At 44.8% G+C, this 26,368-nt stretch overlaps 1 protein-coding gene across 4 annotated transcripts in view; it reads right to left on the bottom strand.

Annotated features, from left to right (window-relative positions):
- pex5la (peroxisomal biogenesis factor 5-like a) overlaps positions 1–26,368 on the bottom strand; it is an 88,557-nt gene that overhangs the window by 43,495 nt on the left and 18,694 nt on the right. For 3 of the 4 annotated variants that reach the window (XM_029121369.2, XM_029121370.2, XM_029121372.2), the window contains exon 2: positions 5,783–5,887. The exons of the other annotated variant lie outside the window; for it this stretch is intronic. In XM_029121369.2, coding sequence (XP_028977202.1) covers positions 5,783–5,887 — 105 coding nt within the window. The remainder of the gene's footprint in view (positions 1–5,782; positions 5,888–26,368) is intronic. 4 annotated transcript variants of the gene reach the window in all.

Here is a 26,368-nt window from a genome sequence, read left to right as displayed (position 1 = left end):
AGCACTCTTTTGGGGCAGGAGTCTATTAGCATGGCACATCTTGATGTGGCAATATTTGCCCACTCTTCTTTGCAAAAGGGCTCTAAATCTGTCAGATTGCGAGAACATCTCCAGTGCAAAGCCCTCTTCAGATCACCCCACAGATGTTCAATTGGATTCAGGTCTGGGCTCTGGCTGGGCCATTCCAAAATGTTAATCTTCTTCTGGTGAAGCCATGCTTTTGTGGATTTGGATGTGTGCTTTGGGTGGTTCTCGTGCTGAAAGGTGAACTTCTTTTTCATCTTCATCTTTCTAACGGACGCTTGAAGGTTTTGTGCCAAAATTGCCTGGTATTTGGAACTGTTCATAATTCCCTCCACCCTGACTAAGGCCCCGGTTCCAGCTGAAGAAAAACAGCCCCAAAGCATGATGCTGCCACCACCATGCATTACTGTGGTTGTGGTGTTCTTTGGGTGATGTGCAGTGTTGTTTTTGCGCCAAACATACCTTTTGGAATTATGTGGACAAAAAGTTCAACTGTTTTCATCAGACCATAAAACATTTTCCCACGTGGTTTAGGGGGACTTGTTTTTGCAAACTTGTAAGAACGTTTTTGCAAACTTGTTGTTTTGTCTTTATAAGAAAAGGCTTCTGTTTTGCCACCTTACCCGATAGCCCATTCATATGAAGAATACAGGAAATTGTTGTCACGTAGCACACAGCCAGTACTTGCCAGAATTTCCTGCAGTTCCTTTGTTGCTGTAGGCCTCTTGGAAGCCTCACTGACCAGTTTTCTTCTCGCCTTTTCATACATTTTGGAGGGACGTCCAGTTCTTGGTAAAGTCTCTGTTGTGCCATATTTTCTCCACATGATGACGACTATCTTCACTGTGTTCCATGGTAGATCTAATGCTTTGAAAATTATTTTGTACCCTACTCCTGACTGAAATCTTTCAACAATTAGATCCCTCTGATGCTTTGGAAGCTCTCTGCGGACCATGGCTTTTGCTCTGAGATGCAAGTAAGAAAACGTCAGGAAAACAGCTGAACCGCTGAACTTTATTTGTGATTAATCAATGTCACTTTAAATGATGGCAGGTGTGTAATGACTCCTATTTAATATGAGTTTAAATGTGATTGGTTAATTCTGAAAACAGCCACATCCCAGTTATAAGAGGGTGTGCACACGTATGCAACCAGGTAATTGTAATGTTTTATGTTTCATTTTTCCCCCTTGAAGATTTCAGTTTGTTTTTAAATTGAATTGTTCACATTATAGGTCACATAAAAAGTGGAAAAAGTTTTGACATAATTTATCTTTGACTCATTCATTTACGTCACAAGAACCTAGTTTTAACAGGGGTGTGTAGACTTTTTATATCCACTGTAGGTTGTGCATGTCGGTAGAGAAAAATATTATTCATCTGTTCCATGCTCCATTCGAAGCTTCCATTATAGAGACGCTGGGATTACCCTGTGGATGTAGCAAGCAGTACATGCACATTAATCGTAGAAGTCCCTTTGAGATCTGCGATACAAAGTGTAAATGACATTAATGGATGCTTGTGCCTGCGTAAGAGTTGACAGTCCTAAATTTGCCAACAAAGATCAGTGAGGAACATCTGGCAACGAATGACGATTTATTTCCATAACATTTGTGTAATGTTCGGCAGAGGACATTTGCAGACGAAAAGATGCATTATGCAGAAACTCACTGAAACGACATTACGTCTGTGTGACGACCCGGCCACGAAACCTAAAGTGTTTTAGCATTAAATCACACACACTTTGGTAATGATGGGAATTATGAAGCATAATTTTAACATTAACGTCTCATTCTGGACAAACTGTTTCACCAAAATAACAATATGTCACTTGGCCTGGATAAGAGTGTCGACTAAATTACTGAAGTTTAAATGTTACATGTTAACCCGTAAAGCTGGTTATGTCAATTAGGTGGTTTTGACTGAAGGTGGCTCTTTATTTTAGGAAAATAAAATAGCAAATAGACTAAGATCAGGGTAATATTTCCTCTGCTGCTCAGAAACTATGTTTAGAAGACTCTGGGCTAGTGTCATCAAAGCCCTTACTGTAATAACTCAAACTAATGATCTAGCACGGTTTACCCATTTTTTACAACATGACGGAGACCTCCGCATCTTCCTGGCTGGTCGTCATACAGTTAATCGGGAATGGAATTCCACCAATCTACCAAAGCTTTGGCCACATTCGCCCTTCCAAACGTCGCCTTTTGTAACAGTGGACGCTGCCATTTCTCGGCACATCACCTTGGGCTGTTTTCCGCTGTGTCTTGTGCAAAATGAATCACATTCCCGCTTTGTTCACAAGCGCTCCCGGGGCAATCCAGAAATAATGTAATGGAAAAACTGCTAATTGTGCCACACAGGCACGGCTACAAAAGATCTGCTGTTTGTGTTGTCAGTGTAACCCTGACCCGGGTAAGCCTACAGGAGTCTTGGGGGGGGGGGGGCATGTGGGGGTGTGCGTTTGTCTGTGCGCAGTAGGCATTGGGGAGCAGTACATTTAATGTATTCTGATAAGGTCTCATTGTGAAAAGTCATGCAGAGGGTGATAACCTGGAGGCTAAATGAGTGGCACGCTAGAGGGGTTTTTGAGCTGGTGTTTCAACGTGGCAGCACACCTGCGTCGTTTCCCTGTAATCTCCTGTCGAGAAGTGACGTCAGCCAGCCTGAGGACGCTGATGTAGTATGTCTCGCTCCGTGTTTGTAACCACCATTAGCATCATCAGGCTTAGTCATCTTCAGCAGATCTTTTTCTGTGCCCTAGGGACAGATTCATTCTTCAGGTCCACATGAGCTGGCACAGTGAGGATATTTTGGTATGAAGTGATGAAAGGTCATTATATTAGAGCATTGTTGTTGCCACTACAGTGAAAACAAATGATGGATAATTGACCATTCATAAAGTCATTCATGATTTCTGAAAGACCAGAAGGGCTAGCATGAAGAAGTTGATAGTTTCACTAGATTGGTGGTGAAGTATTTTCTGAAAAAAGTAGTTTCTAAAGTAGTTTCTAGCTGTAACGACACGATCATAAATTGGTGTGACTCAACAAATTAGTGTGAAATACACTATAATAACAGCCAAAATATAGACAGTTTTAGCTGGAGGCAATGAGGAATTTTCCATTGGACTCAAGTTCCATTAACCTCTAGAATGTTCTGTAAGAATAAGAGGGTAATGAAATTAATCATGGATTTTATATCCTTTGAATGTAAACAAAAACTGTGTTTTATTGTTTATCTTTTCTTTAAAATCTATCTTTTCTTTCTTCTATATTCTGTTCTAGAAGGATTCTCTATTTGTGCCCCTCTGTGCTTCACAGTGCTACAGAATCGAGTGCCTTAATAAACCAGTGAGGCATAAACTGTTCATTTGAACAGATTCTTATGAAATGGCCCATAAAAGAGTCCCATAATGGGCCTTGCAATCGGGAGGGCCCAGCTTGTCTGCAAACAGTTTTTTTTAACTACAAATCCTATTAAACAAAATCTATGGGTTTTAATATTTAATTCTGGATCATGAATGCACCTACAAATCCACACTCTTACTCCAGAGGAAACTGTTCAGACATTACATATGCACCAGCTGCTTGCTGAAGACCTGCGGTTTGAACAGGAGACTGCTGTGTGCGTGTGTGTGTGTGTGTGTGTGTGTGGGTGGGTGTGCGCGTGTGTGTGTGAGAGAGAGAGAACTGGTGAGCATTTGTAATGTGTGTTTATGTGAATGAGAGACAGAGACCGCTCAAGATTGCCTGGGGACATCGGGGGGCACATTATCTTGCAGACAGCTCACACAGTAGATTCGCACACACACAGAATTAGATGGAGATGTGTAAATTTCAACCTGTACTTAAAGAAGGAAACACTCTGTCACATTGGTCAGTTACATAACCAACACGGATGTACAATCCTGTTGAGGACGACAAACAATGCGGGGCGGGCTTGGGGGGTGGGGGGGGGGGGTGGGCGGGGGGGGGGGGGGGGGGGGGGGGGGGGGGCTGTTGAACCAGTCCTCCTTCAGGGACGTCAGCGGGCTGAAAGCTCTGGTGTCAGCTGGGTAGCTTGTGGAAGCACACATTGGAACTGGTATTTGATGATGCTGCACTGTTATATAGAGGCTCCTGTTCACCTGGTTGAGGCACTCTAGTCGGGCATTGATCTGTGTTGCTATAGGTCGCCTTGAGGGAAGGATCGTGCCAGTATGCAGAATAGAATATACTCCTGTGTTGGTGGGAGGCAGACAGCACCCCACCCCCCCCCCCCCCACCTCCCCACGTTGTAGACAGGAAATAATAAGGTCATTGCTGTAAATGCCAATTTGTTATCGATGACCTTGTGGAAGGACTTCCATCAAATGAACGGATTCAGTCTTTTAACTCTTCACAACAGCCATCTGTCTAGCTTTGTGACATGACGATATGCGTTGAGAGATGTTTGTGATATGTTTGCCATATGTTGAATGTGTGTAATAACAAATCCCAAGGACGTAACAATTTGCAGTTGTGTCACGTTTTGCAATGTACTTCTCTGATTAGTGAGAGCAGATAGTACTAGTCCTTTAATACACCTGTCTATTAAATAATAAATAAATAAATCAGATCTAAATAAGCACCAGATCCCATCTGATTATGGAATGACTCAGCAAGAATGTTGAGCTTAATTTAAACCTCCAAAAGCTATAAAGGGCAGTTGTTTTAAACACGTCCAAGGAACGAAAAGTCAACAAACACTGGAATGTTAATAGACTCGATATTCGATAATCCTAGAGTTTTACTGAAATATAGCTAACAAAAAAAATAATAATCTATTCAATATTATTTTCATTGAATAAAACAAACAAATAGCAATTTAACTTATAACCTACAGTTCATAGTACATAACCTATAAGTTATAACTGTAGGTTATAAGTTAGATCGATGCAAAACAACATTATCACCACAGCACAATACTATACTTATTTATGTGCGCACTCACACACACGTGCACACACGCACGCTCACAACAAGCTCGGGGCGAGTCAGAAGTGTGCAATGGCGTCTCCTACATCGCGCCATTCCCACATCGCTTCAAAGTGCAGAAACACTATGAAGCACACAAAACATCGACCACCACCAGGCAAACAGAGGGCTTAAGTTATCTTGTTGCCTAATGCTGCGCTACAAGGCTTTGCAGTGGGGAAATGCATTAGCAAAGTAAAGCTGCTTATGAGGTGTAAAAATCTGCATTGTATCGTGTGCGCTTTTTTCCAAAACAGCCTTGGGAAAGTGAGATCCAGATTTTGCCCGGTAGGACCCAACAGTGCCAACATTACAGTACCTGATGAGGTACATGCCGTTATTGTTTCCTTAGGCAGAAGTGGTAAAAGTCAACTGACTCAATGAAGAAATTGAGCAATGTGCAGTATTTTTCATTTCCAATTAAAGTAAAAAAAGTTTTAAAAAAATTAAGAAATGTCATTCCTGGCAGCAGATGAAATGTTTAATGGGTTTACATCATTGGTCGGTGACTGAGAGAAAAACTGTAGCATGCATTTTATACCTCATATGAGCAGCTGAAAGAAAAGCAATTACATCAGCACTTTTCCTTTTTGCTATCGTGAGGCAGTACAGATCAAGTAAGACTAAAGAGTGGGGGGTAAATATGGGATGTTCAAAGCCTTGCCATTGATTTTACCATAGAAGTAACCTCCAGTAGGGAGGGGAGGGAGTGAGCAGGGGGGAGAGGTCGGGGGGGGGGGGGGTTGCGATGGTTCTGCCCACCTTGGTTGTCACTGATTGGAGGGGTTTCCCTTCTGATGACGCCTTACTGGGTATCTCCTTCAGCACCATGGCAACAGTGATATCTGCAGCCCTAGCGTGCCTCTCCTATAACAGGTGAAATCAACAACGACTTGGGTCAGGACAATTGGTTCAGTCAATGGTTTTTACCCTGAGGTGGAGGATCAGCTCCGCTTCACGGTGACGGGACTACACGATAGGGTGAGCTATCTGGGAGAAATAAAAACAGCAGCATCGACGGAAAACACATCCACACACCCAGGACAGTGGCCAGGGAGGGCACGCTAAGCTGATGAGCATAGTTCCCTTTTTACCCAGAGCGGATGGATCTCAGATTAGCTAGTGTCTCCTAGTAACGAGATGCAGACTGGATCACACCATGAGGGATGTTCCAGTCCATCTCTTATTTGTTTGATGTATCCCCGTGGGCCACTAAACTCGATTCGGGTCTTTTGCATGAGCAAGGATGAGACATATAGACACACCGGAAGTTAGCAGTGTTTTTTTTAATTGGGACCTCTACCATGACTTTCCCTGCAACAACGTAACGCCCGGCCCCCCCCCACGCCCCTTCCCCGGGCCAGGCTGATTAATACAACGCGGTGTTATGAAAAGGTTCGAATTGATTTCAAAAGCCCATTGTCGTCCTTTTTCAACCACTCTTTTTGTTGCCTGATTCTACACTGTAAAACCATCAGAAATGTAACAAAAGACGTGAATTGCTTTCACGGAACTGAACTGCCATTGGAGTTGCCAGTGTCTCCAATAGATGTGTGGTCAGAGAAGGTCAGCACTGTAATGCCTATGTGACTACAATGGCTCATAAATGCATAGCAGGACATTTGTAGTGCATCCTCGTTTAGCCAGATTTTCACATACCTCACAGGGCAATTGTGAAGCATGACATTATACAAAAGCCCTATGCGGATCTGTGGACTGTGTTAGGGAGGTGTTGTGTCCATATACAGTGTGTCATAGGACAGTGTACACTAACTAACATTTCAGGGTTCTGTCACATTACAACTGCAGAGAAACGTTGTGTCTGTAATGAATGAAACACAAACTATGATGTATGGCAGTAAGACCCTCTGCTCTGCCAGTAGTTTTACCATAGTTTGTCTCTAAAGAATGATGTATTTGCACGTTATAGCTTCTTAATGTTTTTCTAATCTTTCTAAAATTAATAAACGATGGATTGGAAACGAAAATAACACTTACATGGGTGTGCAATTTGGATCATATTTCCTCATTTGTAATTTTGTTTGTTGATATGTCCTGTTCCTCTCTCTCCTCCTCCTTCCCTCTCTCCTCCTCCTTCCCCATCTCTTCCTCCTTCCCTCTCTCCTCCTCCTTCCCCATCTCTTCCTCCTTCCCTCTCTCCTCCTCCTTCCCCCTCTCCTCCTCCTTCCCTCTCTCCTCCTCCTTCCCCCTTTCCTCCTCCTTCCCTCTCTCCTCCTCCTTCCCCCTCTCTTCCTCCTTCCCTCTCTCCTCCTCCTTCCCTCTCTCCTCCTCCTTCCCCCTCTCCTCCTCCTTCCCCCTCTCTTCCTCCTTCTCTCTCTCCTCCTTCCCTCTCTCCTCCTCCTTCCCCCTCTCCTCCTCCTTCCCTCTCTCCTCCTCCTTCCTTCTCTCCTCCTCCTTCCCTCTCTCCTCCTCCTTCCCTCTCTCACCCTCCTTCCCTCTCTCCTCCTTCCCCCTCTCCCCCTCCTTCCCTCTCTCCTCCTCCTTCCCTCTCTCCCCCTCCTTCCCCCTCTCCCCCTCCTTCCCTCTCCCCCCTCCTTCCCTCTCTCCCCCTCCTTCCCTCTCTCCTCCTCCTCCCCTCTCCTCCTCCTTCCCTCTCTCCCCCTCCTTCCCTCTCTCGTCCTCCTTCCCCCTCTCCTCCTCCTTCCCTCTCTCCTCCTCCTTCCCTCTCTCCCCTTCCGTAAAGTAACAACTCCGGCATGCTACTTATTGCAGAAAATGTGCTATGCCAAGAACCTAATCAGATGATTAGGTGTTTGGTGGCTGAGTAAATAAACATTGCTGTTTAGTTTCTGAGTAAATACACTTTAAATTCTCTGGCCACCAGACCGAACTCATTATTCTGAAATAATAGAGAGAGAGAAAGCACATCTTGTTAAAAAAAACTAAAGGGGAAAAACAAATGCTTACTTAACTACACTGTTGAAAATGGTCTGACCATGGATGTAGTCTCAGTAATAAAATTATTAGTTGGATATTTTTTATCTGGTGATGGATATCATTGTATATTACAATAATTATAACATATCTTTGTGGTATTCAATCAGATTACAACAACTTGGTTCATTGCAATGTCACAATTCTACAACAAGCGGAGGAAAAGGGCATATTTGTTTCCAAGTAACATTTTACTTCTATACTGTATTTAACCTCAACCCTCTGAATTGGAGAGGCATGACAAGCAATCAGGGCCAACTGTCTTGCTCAGGAACAGAAAAACAGATTTTCCGCCTTGTCAGTTTAGGGATTTGATCCAGCAACCTTTCAATTCCTGGCCGGATGCCCTAAACACAGGGCTACCCAGTGCCAGCTAAATTCAAGGGATTGTCCTCATTCCATTGTTTCTTATTCCAATGCTTAGTAGTGAATAAGTGATGATGATATGTTTCATATTGATACAGATCAGTATGCATTGATTAGACCCTTTGTGAATGTAGGCCTTGATTCAATAGTATGATTTAACACGGATGCATAATTCATGAAAATGCTGAAATACATCTTCTACTGGGGGGGGGGGGAGTTCAACTGAGGGGAGATCGTTTCGAGGATATGTTCTGTATTGTTAAACTGAATATATTATATAACTGAAAACAGTGACATTTCCAGCTGTGTGGAAACCAATCACTTACAAAACAGACCAAGGCAAGGTGATATAACCCACAGAATATATAAATGACATCAAAACAAATAACTCCTCGTTCTTTTATCCACAATAGAGCATTGTCTATCTTCCATCTGCACACATTTCAGACAAAGACTCTCATATATTATGTTCCCCGCAATACAGGATGGCACTATCCATCAACACAACGACCACCTCAGCCTTCCCCATTTCCGAGTGTTATAGATCTAAAGTACAGCCACTGGGTCCGGCCATATTGCGCACTGTCCCTCCTACGCTAATGCACAGTGTTGCTAATGCACAGCGTTGCTAATGCACAGTGTTGCTAATGCACAGCGTTGCTAATGCACAGCGTTGCTAATGCACAGTGTTGCTAATGCACAGTGTTGCTAATGCACAGTGTTGCTAATGCACAGTGTTGCTAATGCACAGCGTTGCTAATGCACAGCGTTGCTAATGCACAGCGTTGCTAATGCACAGCCTTGTTAATGCACAGCCTTGTAAATGCACAGCCGCTGTCTGCTGCATTTCCAGACTTGCTCCAGGTGGCCCCTTGCCTCGCCTGCTGGATGCACACTGAGGCCGTAAAGGGAAGCAGTGACGGAAACGGTCGGGACTCCAAAACAACCCGGGTACGAGATGAACACGTTCACTCCGCATGAGAAGTGACATTTCCATCGTGTCCAAACTGGTGGTGTTGCAACCAGGCGGCCTGGCCGTCGGCTGTGTTGAATTGACACACATTTCTTTAAACACACACGGACACACACAGGGCCACACACACGCAAACACACACACACACACGGAAGGACGGATGGACACACACACACACGGACGGGCACATAATCAATGCCCCACACTCTGCCTCTGGCCACCCATTAGGAGACTCTGCTGATGTTTGGACTGTCCCTTTGGGACTGTCCGCTTGGCTCTGGGTTAGCTTATTAGAGCACTCTGGGTACTCGGGCCTGCTTCCTCTCTGGGGCATTCACACCGCTGATGTTCAAGCTGTAGCTTGATGCCAGACTCATAGAACCTCTCCCTTGTTATTAATGCTGCCTTCGTTGATGTAAAGCACAGACACGTGTTTGGCCTCAGATTGGCCATATGGTGGATTCTTCTCGATGGCATGGCTATGTGGTCGGTTCATGAACTTCGATGGCGCTGATTTTCTATTTGAAATAATAGAATGTAGTACATAAATTAATGACATGGCTACTTTTGCTGTTTCAATGTACTACCAGTGTTGGATCAGTGTTCACTGAAATGTTTGCCACTGGCAAAGCCTTGAACTGATTCAGACTGAAATGTTTTCTTTTAACCCTTTTTCTGTCCCCAGTATTTTGATGTTAAACTTGTGATTAAGGCCAGGCTTCATCGCAGCAACTCCCAGTGGACATGGGCAATGGATGTGTCTTCCAAAACATATCCTATGCTGCTCTGGTTCCCATCAAGCTGCTCACTCAACCAGAAAGTCTGGAACGATTGAGCTTCCAGATGCCCAAGCCACCACAAGAATTAGCTAAATTGTAATGAGACAAGGCAACCGACCACTAACACGTCAAACCCTGACAGCGCTGGCCGTTTGACCCCCCCCCCCCCCCCCCCCCCAACCCAAACACACCCACCCACCAACCCCCTTTACGCGATCCCTCGGCTACGTTTCAGACTGACTTTTAACAAGCCTTCTGCCACCGGACAGTTTAAAATCCCAGTACAAACCTCTGCCTCCGGTGCTCATCTTCGGAGAGTTATGGGGCTTCCTGAGCTACCCCACAAAATGGTGTGCAAAGTCTTGATGCAAAATGTTCGTCAAACTATTGAAAGCACATGGGACTAAACACAGCCATGAAAAGTCCTATTGGATATCACAGGGACTGAAGCGACTGTTCTTCTATTGCAACCCACAACTCTGTGTTGTCGATTTTATGCTAAATTATCCCCATTACATTCCAAATACTGGAGTGTGTACAGTAATTTGACCCAAATAGAATGTAACAGTACGGAATGCTTTTTTCTGATCTTAAAATAATTTCCATTATTCTAATTTCCTAGAGTGCTCTTTGGGCTTCTGAACTAATCAGAGCCATGGGAGACTGAGGCAGAATTGGCTGGTTTAATTATCTCTATTGTTCATCTCTCATCATCATGTGTGCCACCATGAAACATTTATGAAAATGCTTAAAGCAGACGTAATGAGACTACAGTAATCTCTCTGAGGGATCTTTTCACTACAACAGGCCACGGCTCAGCGACAAGCTCCCAAAAATGAAAAGGAATCCAACTTTGGGCTCTAAGGAAATTGCCCCAGTTAGTTTGGCTGCACCTGGAATCTAGATTCATTGGGACCTGGAACTGTTTTAACCTAACGTTAAAAAGTGAAAGTAAATGACCAAAAAGGCCCTCAACACCCCTATCAGGGGACTGCATGACTGACGCAACCAATGGCAATGATGCGACTGTGGCATCTCAACTCATCCCTGGTGCTCTACCTCTCATCCCTGGTGCTCTACCACTCATCCCTGGTGCTCTACAGCTACTACAAATATTGAATATGATCCACAAGCCTCTTAGCATTTTGGGATTTTCTGTCATTCTGTTACTGTAGCATCATCTGAAATCCCTACTCCCTTTCCGCGCGCAGGTTGGTGCCTAGCTGTGATAATGAAGCCAGTAATCTGTGTGAAACATGTTTTCAAAACAGCAATGCCTTTCCATATTGCCGGGATGGTGAGGTCTGTGTGGATTCATGCTTCGGTCCTGAGTTAAGTCCTTCACTGCAGAGCTTTGCTAAAAGCTGGTTGTTTGTGTACACGTTCAGGAGGCCATGTTGAACAGTGCAGGTAATGTGGGACATCCTTGGCTGATCAAATGTCAGATCAATCACATTGATAACGGATAGGAGGAAACACTAATATACTGATGAGGTGCTTCTGAAAGCTCCACCAGTTCTCCCTGAATGTGTTTTGGATGTCCTGAATTGAACTAGCTCTCCCTTGATGACACAATGGATTTTATTTGCTAGCAACAAGCAGAGATAAATAATTTGTTATGTAGCAGAAAACACAGTGTTTCTTAGATAGGATGCTTTAATGGGAACAGTATATCTTGTCTCTAGAACCTCTAGAGGCCCCTCCCTTTTGTTTGTCTGATTTTGAGACTTGAAACTAAATGTTTCACGGGTACTTAGGTTTATATCTTGTAAAAGGGCAGGAGGGATTAGAATTTCACTTGAATGATGTGATTCGAGTTCCACTTTGAAATAATAAAATAGATCATTTAAGTCAAAATTTGGCCCCGTGGTGAATGGGTTTATTGATCCCCTCATCTGTCTTGTCAGCAACACGTGACAAGGAATGACCTCCGGAGCGTCCTGGCGGGAATGAAGGGCTGGTTTAAGATTGACGTTCAGTGGGTACATACTGTCTCCAAATGTGACCGGTTGGGTTCCCACAGCAAAAGCCGACCTCTGCCACGGCTTGTCTCTGCCCGGCAGACAAAGCTTGCGGCTTTCACGCCCAAAACGTACGGAATTAACCTGCCCCCTGCCCAGAGCCATATTATGGGACAACATTAAACTCCCTGTGTTCCGGACGCCTGTGTATTTCCCCATGGAGATGACCAGCGACTGTGGAGTTACAACCGCCATTAAGTGACACTTCCTCAGTGGGTAGGGGACGGTAATGCTGCGTAATGGGTGGGGAGGTTTGGGAAATATGTCCCCGTGGGCCAGAGGCTGCCGCAGGGTGGCGGGGCAGCTGAGTAAATTGCCTAAATGGGGAGTCGGAGCGAAGGAGCGTGGCTATGCCAGGCATTCTCTGCCAGGTCGTTGTCCTCGCCCACTCACGGCCGGGCATACACGGTCTATGGCAACGACCTTCTCTCTGCTGCGCTGGTGGGACTCGTTCTGTCAAAGTCGCGCTGCATCCACTCACAGGAAGTGACGACGGGAGGATATCAAAGTTACCCTAACCATCACCCCATTTTTCTTGGATCCGCCTCATCGCACTATTCATTTGCCACTTAATTTTCTGCCCTCCCCTATTTGCCTTCATTGCTCATTTCGAATTGCCATTTGCTCTGTATTTGCCTTCATTGCACATCTATGCATTCCACTAGTAACATACGCTATACTTATTACTTGTAAATGTATTACTGCCCTCTTCTGTTTGCACTTCTGGTTAGATGCTACCGGCATTTCGTTGTACTGTACTTGTACTGTTTAATGATAATAAAGTGTAATCTAATCTAATCTAACACATTGAAAATTATGCCAGAAAGATATTTTGGTAAGTAAATAAAATAATATTTGTTTAATATTTCACTCTTTCATTTTCCAAATAATTGTATTTGTATTAATACCATTGTGCTGGTTTTCCACAGGTTTTCTTCTTTTCAGTTGTCAAAAGGTTCGCCATACACAAATGTCTTTGTAGTTCTCACAGGGAGCAGCGCTATATATTAATGAGAACCACCACCAAAACAGCATCACAGACAAATATAAAGGGACCACTGACCACCTCTCTCTCTTCACTGAAGTCTTGAGTGTATTGTAGCAGCCAATTAAGATTTGAAACCTCCTTTCTACCAAATCTCTCATGTTGATATGTCAAGGCATTCTATCTAAGGCCCAACAGAGCTTGAGCAGGAAAAGACATCCAAGCTAAAAAGCAAACAAACCCTAAACCTAGAAATGCTGAGTTCATTCATTATTCCACTGCAACAGAAGAACTCTCCCCAGAGCTGAAACACATTTGCCAGAGAGTCACAAAATGCACCTGTGTTTAGGGATATGAGGGATTAGATGGATTCAGCTTGTTTTCAGCTTTATTGGGCTTTGTGTGAACATAGCTAATATTTTAATATAAATTCATATTCCCGTTAACTTCAAACGGTCAGGAGAGACTTTCAAGCGGAATACATGTGAGAAAGAACACAGACTTACAGATTAGAAAACACCTCGCAGTAGATGTGTAACGTCAGCTCCACAACAAGCAGTAGCGACACTTAATAAACTAACAGCTTAGTCAATTGGTTTGAATCAAACCCACTTGAGGCCTGCAGCTGTCCAAACCAATACCAAGGAACACATTGCTAGACACGACCCAGTTAGGCACTGCCAATGGGTCTGCCTTCAAGGAAACACCAAACATGAAACATGAAACACAGCCCTCGGTTGATATAAAATATTGACATGCAAAAAGCATGCTGTTGTTGAGACACCTGGGTTGAGAGTATAGCAACTCCTGGGACCGATAGGGGCCAAAGACAATTATCTGTGCTTTACCAATGGATATTGATGTCAGAAGACATTGTACCCCCAGACCCTAGGACACTTCCAAAACAGCTGCCGAAACTTGCCTTGTAAGTGTGAAATGTAGCCCTCAGCCTAAGTAAAGGGTTGTCTGATTGCTGGCGGGAGAAATCTTCCAAGAAATGAACGCTTAATGAACTTAAATGTAATTTGACATGGAAAACAGGAGGATTTGCGAACGTTTTTAATTTAATTACAGAGCCTTCTGAGTTATGGATATTTTCTGTTTACAGTCATGATTGAATATAGTGACTCTTTATGTGAAGTTTAATGGTACAAGGGCTTGAACACATATTGTCTCAAGAGCCTGGTTTGAAATATAGGACACAAGCAAATTTGCAGAAAATTAAACCATCAAAGAAACACTACACTTCCTGGCGCTTTGATACAACTCACCTCTCATATATTGACGCTAAGAAGCACAATATCATATCCTTCCTTAAAAGAAAACAATGAGTTGTCTGCATATTAGACTCCCGTGAAGCTGAGGGAATGACTGATATTTGCATTTTGTCATATCACAACATCCTGATGCCCGTCACATCGCTCATATCAAAGTTAGCATGTGAAATGGATACGAAACAACAACATCGTCCTGTCGTTGAACACAATGCACTGTCGCAGCTGCTCTAGCTGAGCACTTTGCCGTGTTTGTTTCTTGATTCTCTACATCTTCTCCCTCTTTCTCTCTCTATCCCACACTTTCCAGTCCCCTTGACAGAGCGACATCTCAACCTTTTTCAGGCACTGTGGCAACAAATAATAGGCCCTGTTTTGTCTTGCCCGCTCGAAGCGGTAAGAGGAAAATCGATGGGCTCCTCGGGATTCTTAACTTGCTACTTTCTTGTCAAACCACGGCAGAGAGAGAGTTAGAAAGACAGGTAGAGACGGAAAGTGGCAAAAAGAGAGTATCCCTGTAAAGTTTACAGTTCTCCCATTACCACCATGCCAGGACCCAGGCTCAGAGGGGTGACCAGTCCTATTCTGGCTGTGCTGGGTGAGATATTAAGAGTCCAATTAGAATAATAAATACGTTTCTCTGGGCTAAATCCAGAGTCTATTTGATTCTAGACTAGGTCAAAAGTATGACCAGGTGAGCAAGGACAGGGACGGCAATGGGCCCCCCAAACCAGGTACATCGCAGGTGTGGACCAGGACCTCATCTCCTCCTAAAATTTAAAACTGGAAGAGACTGACAAATGTTAGAAAGTGCATTCCTCATATCCCCCAGCACAATAATATAGCAGCGTAACACCATGGAACTGAGACGGGGGGGGGGACACTGATGGATGGGAGGTGTCGCTGGTCAGTTATGCTGTTTTCTTCCCCCAGAATTTGGTGAACCCATCCCAATTGGGAGAGCAACCTCACATATTACTATATAACCCGCCCGTTTTACTGTAATTTGCATTATATACTGATCAGCCATAAGATTATGACCACTGACAGGTGAAGTGAATAACACTGAACATCTCGTTATCATGGCACCTATCAGTGGGTGGGATATATTAGGCAGCAAGTGAACATTCTGTCCTCAAAGTTGATGTGTTAGAAGCAGGAAAAATGGGCAATACGTTTTGAAGGCAATACGACTGGGTCTCCAAAACTGCAGCCCTTGTGGGGTGTTCCCGGTTGCAATGGTCAGTACCTATCAAAAGTGGTTAACCGGCGACAGGGTCATGGGCGGCCAAGGCTCACTGATGCATGTGGGGAGCGATCCAACAGATGAGCAACTGTAGCTCAAATTGCTGAAAAAGTAAATGCTGGTACTGATAGAAAGGTGTCAGAACACACAGTACATCTCATTTTGTTGCATGTGGGGCTGCGTAGCCGCAGACGAGTCAGGGTGCCCATGCTGACCCCTGTCCACTGCCTAAAGCACCTACAATGGGCAAGTGAGCATCAGAACTGGACCACGAGCAATGGAAGAAGGTGGCCTGGTCTGATGAATCATGTTATCTTTTACATCACGTGGATGGCCGGGTGCATGTGTGTCGCTAACATGGAGAACACATGGCACCAGGATGTGAAGGAGGCAAGCCGGCGGAGGCAGTGTGATGCTCTGGGCAATGTTCCGCTGGGAAACCTTGCCATTCATGTGGATGTTACTCTGACACGTACCACCTACCTGAGCCTTGTTGCAGACCATGTGTAAACAAAGCAAAAATGGTTCAGGAAAGGTTTGAGGAACACAACGAGTTTAAGGTGTTCACTTGGCCTCCAAATTCCCCAATCCAATCGAGCATCTGTGGGATGTGCTGGACAAACAAGTCTGATCCATGGAGGCCCCACCTCGCAACTTACAGAACTTAAAGGATCTGCTGCTGACGTCTTGGTGCCAGAAACCACAGCACACCTTCAGAGGTCTAGTGGAGTCCATGCCTCGACGGGTCAGGGCTGTTTTGGCAGCAAAAGGGGGACCTACACAATTTTAGGCAGGTGTTCATAATGTTATGGCTGATCAGTGTATCTCTGTTATAAGTATTGGTACTGTGTTCTGTGGTGATTATCATTATCTTTTAAAGAAATATACAGTATACTCCAGCACTGTCTAGCAGAAACATGCAAGTAATAATTTCAGCGTGTACTTTAATTATTCTGAATTAACTCCTAAACATTTGCCAAGTCATGTTTAAATTCTTTAGCTTTAGTGATTATAAGGGCCCAATATTTTTTTTTTTATGGTTGGTTGCCATTTTTGCTCAAAATGATGGTGTCTACAGAGGTCACTGACCAACAGAGACCAGGTTAACCAGGACCCAGGAGGCCAGAGAGATGAACCAACTCCTCCAATGTCAACCACAGGGGGCTTCTGAACAAAGGGTAGCTCATAACATCTAGAACAGAATAAATGGAATGCAATCCAAGCCAGGGAAAACCTCAGTCTGATCCCGTTTTATCCGTTCCAATTTTTACAGAGAAGGCCGCGGTCATCCCCTTTCCTAAAAGGATCCGGAGCAGGTGTGTTATAGAAAATAAAATATGCCCAGCCGCACATCGTTTTTCATGTCGTTGTTATCGTTGGTTGAGACGAGGGGAGGCAGGCAGGCGGGGGAACCAGGAAACACATTAGTGTGACGAATGACCGGCTGCTCTTAAGCCAGCTCAGCGCTTACATGTCGTTTTGAGGTTCACTGATGTATGTTTCTAGTTCTAAATAGGCAACCAGGTTAGAGGGGATACAAGGAGCGTTGTTGGTGTCACTCCCAAAATGGGGTCAGAACTTACCAAACACTACTCTTGTACTTTAGTACAATAAGACCTATTTTGAACCAGCAGTACAACACAACTGCCCAGACCGCGCACTTGAATAATGCCCATGTTTCTTAGTGTACAAGACGAGTACGCAAACCTCCTCATTTTAGCCTCTCCGCCACCTGAGCCACCGCGGTCTCCAATCAGAACAGGATGTGGGCTGAGACTGTTGTGGGCCGAGAGCCCCGCAGCCAGACTCAAGCTGAGAACAATAACATGACCTGTCAGGTAAGGCTTGTGGAAGTGCAACACTCTTATTAGTCTCCCGGTTCTGCCTCCGCCGCACATTCCTAGCTCCTATTAATCTCCGGGTATCAGAGGAGAGAGGATGAAACGGGGACAGAACTGACCTTGCTTTGACCAAACAACTGCAACACAGGCCATGAATTAAAGCTCACATTTTAGACACGATATAACAAGATGGTACAGCGAACACACACTGTCAGCATAATGACTTCGTGAGCTGGGTTGGCCCGTTTGGTAATGTCAACATTATTGGTTCTAAAACCGTTTTTGCCTGCTGTCAATACAGACATTTTGTCAACAGTTCCGGCATTCTACCAGACCTGGGGACACTTCAAAAACCCAACATCAGAATGTTTGAAAGGCAACTCCATTATTACCTGACTCAATGGAGTTTAGCTCAAACATTAGTCATTTATAGAAATAAAATGATCTGGGGGGGGGGTGAGGTTTGGAAGACAGGGCAGGAAGTGTGTGGGGTGTAGTCACAGTAACACAACCTAATTATGAACCCTTCAGTCTTGCCCACAATCCGCTCCGTTTTGTCCCTCCTTGGAACAATTTCGGCCTTTCCACCTCCAATCGCCTATTAACGGGCACCCTCTGAACGCTGAGGGCCTTCAGTGTTTTCAAGAAAGAGTAGTATATCTCACTACACACTGGCCCAGGGCCTCTACTTACTGCCATGCCGATTCTCAATTTTGCAGGCAGAGCGCTCTGCCGGGAGATCCCCCCTCGACGGGCCGCGCTTGAAGTGACCCGATTACTCCGGGTTTGAGTCTGGAACGGCAATTCCTTCTCGTCAGGGACCTCGTCAACTCACACTGTCCCAGATCCGCGCAACACAATAGCCTCCCTGGCCCACGGTAGAAAGGCCCAGGCTTTCCCACGTGCTGATCGACACAGACGTCCCGGCAACCGCGTTACCGGGCAACCGCGCTACGCTGCTCGATGATCCGACAGCGAGCCAGACAGGCGTGTTTATGCATCGGCGGTAGTAGCCGTAACCTTTGCTGAGAACCAAAATATTTCAGGGGAAGCACAGTTTGGTAGGCAACGGGACTAGTGGTGTGAAAATGATGAGGCGTGGCCCGTCTGAACTTACGGCGTGAATCTTGTCATTGGTGTGGAAAATGAGTCAGGCCAGCCGACTGTTTGGACAGGAGATGCTCCTATCAGGACCTCTTCTGATGCATTGTGTGTCTATAAAATGTGTGGCTCACGTTTCATTCGAAGTGCATGACAGAGGAGGCTTTCCAGTGCATTACTGGCCATTAGTGCTGAGCTGGACAATAAAAGCCGTCTAAGCCACTAGGCTGTCGTACAACTTCCATGGGCCCAGTATTAAGGAGCTGGGAGGATTGGTTTGGACCCTTCTGTGCTATTTTATTTAATCACATCTTTTAGGTGAACATGAAAGAGCACTATTTCCATCCCCCTGCCCCCCCCCCCCCCCAGTAAACACCAACATCAGCCAGCGGATAAGAGAAGAAACCATATCTAGTCTTTTATAAAAAATGAGTCTTGATAGGCAGTAGCTGCATTTAGCCATTTACTGTCAGACAGAGTATCATTCAAGTTGTTTACATAAGTCTTCAAACATCTATGAAAGTAAACCTGGCGTGCTGTAGGTTTTGGCAGTAATCCCTGCATGTTGGAATCGCAGCACACCTACTGAATTAAAAAAAGAAATGGGGGGGGGCGGGGGGGTAATGCTTGACATTATGGTGCGAATGCCCACCCCACCTGCTCAGTATCGCACCAAAACCCCCAAGGAGGGTGTGAATGTTCTGCAACCTTCCAGGGGCACCCAGGAGTGCTAGCCCTGCCTCTGCAGTGTCCCGTCGGGATCGTGACCAGGGAGGCATAAAAACACTCCTAGACAACAAATGGAGAGAAAGACGAACGGGGGTGAAAAGAGGAGGAACAGGAGGTGAGGGAAGGAAGGACGGTTAAGCCCTGCTGCCCTCGCCACAGCTCGACCAGCACAGGAGCCGAGGGACAGTGGCTCGCTTTCAGTTGATGATACACAGCCTGCCTACTTATGTTAATAAAAAGCCCACCAGGACCCTATAGGCCGACAGTGTGTCTGTCCCCTGTTTGCCCCCGGTGGCAACATTTATAATCGTAGTTCCTAACAAACCTTGTCGATGACATCACCGTGGTCAGTGACTTCACGACATATTTACCGCAGTCAGCGCTCTGATGCCTGAACGGTGTCGAACTTCAGCGCCCTGAGGTTGTATTCATTCAGTCCTCCCCTATGCTCACACACACGCACACACTCATACACACGCGCACACAGTGAGTCACCTGCTGCCATCAGGTGGTCCAGACACCGCCCCGCGCAGCCCTGGTTACCTTGACTGTCTTCAGCCAATTAAACAATCTGAAGACAGCATCAGCAGAGCAGGGCTGTGGAGATTAGCTTTTGTGCTGGCATCAGCGCCACCTCCCTGGGCTTGGCAGCTGATCCCTCGTCTGGCTCCTGTTCTGGTTCTGCGGAACGACATCTTAATGGACGGCGGCCTCGGAAGCATCCTGCTGTGCAAGCAAGACCGGCTGCCGCTCGCCACTTACTGTTGTGGGACGTGCCAATGATGCACAGCAGCATTGACATTACACCATGTCCTCAGTATATAATAGAGAGGGAGGGATGGAGAAAGAGGGAGGAGAGAGGGAGGAGGAGGAGATATGGACAGACCCAGAGAGAGATGATGGGAGAGATGAGGGAGAGAGCAGAAGAGGCATGGATAGGGAGAGAGAGGGTGGATAGAGGGCCATGGGAGGGATGGAAGGGAGAGAGCGGGTGGATAGAGGGCCATGGGAGGGATGGAAGGGAGAGAGCGGGTGGATAGAGGGCCATGGGAGGGATGGAAGGGAGAGAGCGGGTGGATAGAGGGCCATGGGAGGGATGGAAGGGAGAGAGCGGGTGGATAGAGGGCCATAGGAGGGATGGAAGGGAGAGAGCGGGTGGATAGAGGGCCATGGGAGGGATGGAAGGGAGAGAGCGGGCACCGGGAGGGAAAGGATTAGATAGAGAGAACTAGCCAGCCGCTCAGAAACCCAAACAGATCCCACAAAAGCCCAGGAGAACTTGCCATACCTCTCCATTGACAAACCTGGCTACCCATAAAAAGACAGACTTGGCGCAGACTTCACTCAAAATGAGGTGGAAATGGAGCTGCACTTCTTAACCTCCAGTTGAGTGTATTTCCACATTTGAGACAAATATTTTTGTTACATCATACAGACTCACAACAACATTTTAAATCTAATCCAACATTGCCTGTATTTCAAAGGCAAAATAATGCGTTGTGCAATCACAGATTCACGTTGCCGTGAACAAACTTGGTAGAGCCTGAACCACACTGTAAACATAACCAATATCCATCGTATCATTGATACTCAAAACTGCATGTCATCACAAAGCTGTTGTCATCCAACCAAAAGGCTGGGAATGTGTATATATGGACCTCTGAAACTGACTCCCCTTTTGTTTTCCTTCTCCATTTTCAAGTGGCAGAAGGATGTTGTCAGTAGTCAGGTTACGCAGAAAACATCAAACAAAACCATTGCTCAGTCTGTCTCAGTCAGTGGTATTCTAAAGTACGCCGTTTGTTCAGTCTTTCATCAAGCATAGCAACGCAAAGCATGCCATCTGTACAGATCCCTATTTGGGTTGATTCTGTCTTACCTATCTGCAGAATCACCACAATAAGGTTTCTGGACCACCAATTTTTAGACAGAACCAAATGATTAAGTACTGCAGGCATATCACTCTCTCCGGTCTCTGCTCTCTCTCTCCCTTGCCTTCTTCCCCTTTCTCATTTCTCTCCCTTTTTCTCGTGATATCAAGTCGTCCCTCAACCTCTCTAACTTTTGCCCTCCTTTTCACTCTCTTAGGTTTTGCTCGTTATCTTTTCCTCCCTTTCTGAGAGACAACTAAGAGACATGTGAGTGTAGAAAAATGCTCCCAGGCTGTTTAATTTTAAATAATAAATGGTCAAACGATTGACATTGACATTTAAAAGCTTTTAGCTCCATGTGTCAACAGCAGAACCACTCATTTGCATTGACAGTGTCATTTACATGTCAAATCTGTCCTGCCGTTTACATAAAAGGCTGGGAGTGGCACCGTTTGACCTAGGTACAAGTTGTTTTACATTCAGATCGACAACACAGGCTGCAATCTTTTGGACCCACTTTAGATGTACATTAACTATAATGATGGCGTTTTCATCTTTGAAAATATTAATTGAATTCATCAGACCTTTGAAAATGCCTTTTTAAACATATTGTTGTCTTTGTAATAGTTCAAATAAATTATATTCTTGTTGTTGCTTTATTTAGTCACATGCTTTTATTCTCCCATGTAGCTTCTCCCGAGGACTTCACTATGTATGAGAGAAAGTACTGGAATACACATCTGACAATATGTCTTGTCAAATTGGGTTGATAAACAGCTCTAACGAGGTCACTACAAAACCTGTTAAGATTTACTTCCTGAATTCTGTAAAAACTAAAATCTAAGGCCATTTTTTTAGAGCTTTATGTTTCCTGGTTCCAGATTTACATTTAAGTTTTTTTAATTACATATACTCTCAGAGAAAAAGACAAAATGTAATTGCCTGAGTGCATTTGAATGATGTTTAGGTCTGCGCACAGCAGAGGCAACGTGTTTTGTTCGGGGGGTGAGAATGGACGGGTGGCACCTGGGACGGACAGACGACGCGTGCCCATCGGAGGTAGTAATGCTCACCATGCCCGCGAACGGATGTCCGAACGGTCAGATGCCCAATGGCAGCAATGACATGTGTCTCACTGTGCATGTATCATAAGCAGTCAACCAGCAAAAGTGCATTTCAGAACCTCGTCAGGGGGTGCAGACATGAAATGCCTGAAAAGAAAGGAAATCCCTAAAGTAGACCGTGTGCTAGTTTTCCTGCCATCAGTTCGGTGGTTCTTTATTTCCATTATCATAATCGTCAACGAAGCACTGGGTTTTATTTGCCTGCGTTTCCACACAGCTTGAAGAGTCGTGAGTGAGTTCTTGCTTCTTTCTCACTCAACATGGAAAACTGAATGACTTTCACTTCTCGACATTCATTTGTAACTGTTCAAAATGTAACACTCGGTTTGAACACTGATGAATTGGCAGTTAATAGTTAGCAGTGTGGCTTCCCGCCATGAACATTTGGAACAGAATAACTCCTCTGGGGTTTCATTAAAAGACACTGCAGTTACCTGCCTGGGCTGCAAAATATTTCCCCTAATAAAAGAGCTATTCACCCACCCTCACTGAATTTACTTTCCTATTTTAATACCCCAGTTTCTTGCATGTTGGGTACAGTGTAAGAGTACTATGAACTGTGTCTTGCTGTAGAGCTATTTTATAGTGGTCTCCTACTGAAAGAAATAAGGATCAGCTTATCAGTCTGGAAGTCCAAACAGCAGAGGCTCTGTAGTGTCTCCAGTGTATTTTTCTATGTGTGTGTTCTGTATGTGTTTTGTGTGTGTGTTTAATTTGTTTTGTGTGCTCACACAGGGCCGGTTCTAGGCACAGGCGACATCAGCTGTTGCTTAGGGCCCCCGACTGGTAGTGAACCACTGAACCACTAGGGGTGAGAAAGGCCCCAAATCCAGTTTGGTTTAGGGCGCCCAAAAATCAAGAGCCGGCACTGACGTGCACAAGCTGGTGGGGTGGGTGGCTCATTAGTCCTGTGCCACAATCATGAGAAATCCATCCGAAGACAAACAACCCCTTCAGAACCATTGATCTTGGCGGGGGGCCGGGCGAGCGATTCAATTAAATGATGGGAGGTTGGACCTGTGTAGGTCGACTCATCTCACCCAAGATGCTGTGATTGACCAGTGTGACGAGAAATCACCAATTATGTGAAAAAGAGAAACAAACGCCGACAACCCCAACATCTTACCGTAAACCCATTTGATAATCCCAATAGGGTATGGTTCTTGGTGATGGTCATGGAGATGCGTTGGCATCATTGCCGTTTAATGTGGCATTAACAAGCCGGGTGGTTAACCGAGGGCAACACTGACCTGATCCTGAAAGACTTCCCTGTGTAAACCAGAAATGATCGCAGGCCACACACTAAGTTTTATGTCTGGAAAACAGATTGCAACAACAGCCGCCATTCACGATGCCATGATGACAGCTTTATCTCCTGAACCATCACTCTCTGTGTGCTGGGTTAGTCTGGTCTTGACCAGTGAGTGTTTTGTGGCTAACACGTTTCTTTTTCCGTTGACTTTCTCAGGAAATTCTTCTTGACATGCCTAAAAAGAAAAATCTCTGTGGCCATAAGTGAATCTCTTTGCAGCCAAAGTAAGGCTAATTAGTTCATCACCAACCGCATATTAGCATGTTAGCCAACAGCGCATTAGCATCCCACATAATTATGCTAATATATTAAAATGTCACCCCCTGGCAAACTCACTTACAGTCCCACTTAGGTACATGGCGGATGACAATGCGTCGATGTGCTTGAACAGTGAACTTCCATGGCTCTTGACAAGGCATTAGCATGTCATTTCAGGAAGGCATTTAGCAACAACTAGCCTAATCCTAGTCTGAATCGTTTTAATGCGCCCAGATTGGTCACAACAGGGCCCTATTTGCAGAGCACACTTAGGGATGTGCCAAGCTTCTTCTACTGAAGCCCAACGCCATCTAAACGTTTAAGTTGCCAGTCAGATACAGCCGCAAGCGTTGAATCATTATGTAAGCTGCTAACATGGTTCAGTGGAGATTACTCGCTAATTTATCAAGAAACAGCCCGTTTCCGACTAAATACTGAGCTTTGGACATTTTCTTTCATTTGTTTATTGATGAGCATGATTGATTACAAAACATATGTTTTGACCAGGGCTATTGCAATTATTAATTTGGGATGGCTTTTGTTCAAAGTTGAACAGTCATAAAACCTTTAGAGATAAAATACCGGGTTCCCGGGAAATCTGTTTTCATATAGATCATATAGTTCCACCCGTTAAGCGTTATCAGTCAATATGATATTGGGTGACAAGTTACAGCCAATCAGAGTTGTTATTTCAGGGAATGTTTGCATGCCAATAGGCCCTTCACCACAGATGCCAGATCCACTGAAGCGCATTGAGCTACATTTAACTGTGAGCAAAAAATTTAACAAAAGCCATTGGCTCAGGCTGTCATGAACAATTTGATGAACATCTAGTGGCAACATTGCTTGGCTCGTAGCATCTACTGAGCATCATGATCTACTCATGCTTGGTGGCTAAAAGCAAAGCGATGCTGTCAAGAAAACAACCCAACTGGATTTCTCCTCGATTGACGTCACCAGACAGTAACCACATGTTTTGAAAATGCTTTGAGACGTTTAATCTTCCCACAACGCTTTATTTTCCGATGCAAAATCCAGGAAACCTCTCTGCAAAAGCTAGTTCAGTGATAATTTCATAGATTCTCCCACAGTGCCATTCAGAAGCCCCACAGAAATTGATTGGAGAATTATTTGCCCATGAGGCACTGTTCTAAATTACCCCAAAAATCTGAAGTCAGTAGGATTTTAGGTGTAAGTGATACAAGATGTAGCATGAGGCTTCTCCGAGTGTGTTAAGTTGCGGCGCTGGTTTTGTATGGAGAGCCATGATACTGACGCAATACTGTGCCACACGAACCAAGCAAATCACTCAGCGCTGAGGACTTGAAAATTGGTCATCAGCGGCACACTAGACTTGAGACTCTTCAGCCACGATCAGGCCACAGAAGCCCCCGATTACAGCAGGAGCTGTGTGACCGAACAAGCGCCATCCTTTTTCATTTCCAACACGGCTTGCAGAGACAGGCGCCCCAATGTATTTCTGAGTATTACAATTTCCATTGACATACGGTTTGGGTGTGAATGTGCGAAGATTGCTTGTTGATTCACCTGCAATTTATTTACAGAAGAAACCATTTCCTGTGTGATGGTTCAATTCAACAAAGCTTTTGCTTAGCTGTGGCGAAATAACATTTGCAGGATGCTGCTGGGAAAGGGTGGAAGCTACTGCTGAGTCAACAGAGGAGCCCAGTACTGAATAACCTCAAAAAAATTAACAAGTCATTAACAAGTCTCTCATCAGTGCCAAACCTTCCATTAAAAAAGCAGGAAGCAAGGTGATGAAAGTTGAGTGTGTTGTCTTTGTCAAGCTTGCGCAGTACTGCTTTTTAATTGCCAATTACTCAGATTTTACAGCATAATATCAACTGCATGACAGGTGGATCAAATGGAATATCACTGCAGGGATTTAGGATGGAGGGATTAATAAATGATGCTGTTGTTTTCCTGTTGAAAATAATATTGGTCTGTGACAAGATGACTTCTTGGCAAGGTTACGGTCGTGACTGACCTTTTCCGTGGCAGCTCCTCCAACTGCCCGTGGATATATCAATGCTGGAGGGTAGGCTTTAATTGACACGGTACAGTGCAATGTAAAGAGGGAGACAGGTATGGAATGACAAGATGAAACCTGGAAAGGTTATGCCCTCGAGGAAACTCTGCTGGCATCCGGCGAATATGTGGTTGAAAGCTCTTAGTAAGATCAAATTGGATTAAGATGAAAACCAAACTGACGAAAACAAATAATGCTTTTCATATTGAATACAATTTGCTTTGAATGTGAAAGTATAGCGTCAGCACTACAACAACACCATACTACTGACAACTGATTCAACAGTTTCTCCATCTTATTGAGGCAACCACACATACAGAGACATGATGAGGTGACATCGTACTGAGCGCTGGAGGTGAATGGACCACTGACAATACATTGTGTGGTCAATTTAGAAAATGTCACACTGAATTCCTATGTTTCACTGTGTCACTGCACCCAATTGTGTGTGCCTTTACTCCCA

Source organism: Esox lucius, chromosome 8, assembly GCF_011004845.1.
Source record: "Esox lucius isolate fEsoLuc1 chromosome 8, fEsoLuc1.pri, whole genome shotgun sequence".
In the NCBI taxonomy this organism is placed as follows: domain Eukaryota; kingdom Metazoa; phylum Chordata; class Actinopteri; order Esociformes; family Esocidae; genus Esox; species Esox lucius.
The sequence above is the reverse complement of the archived record's forward strand: the minus strand, read 5'-3'. Positions and strand labels throughout refer to the sequence as shown.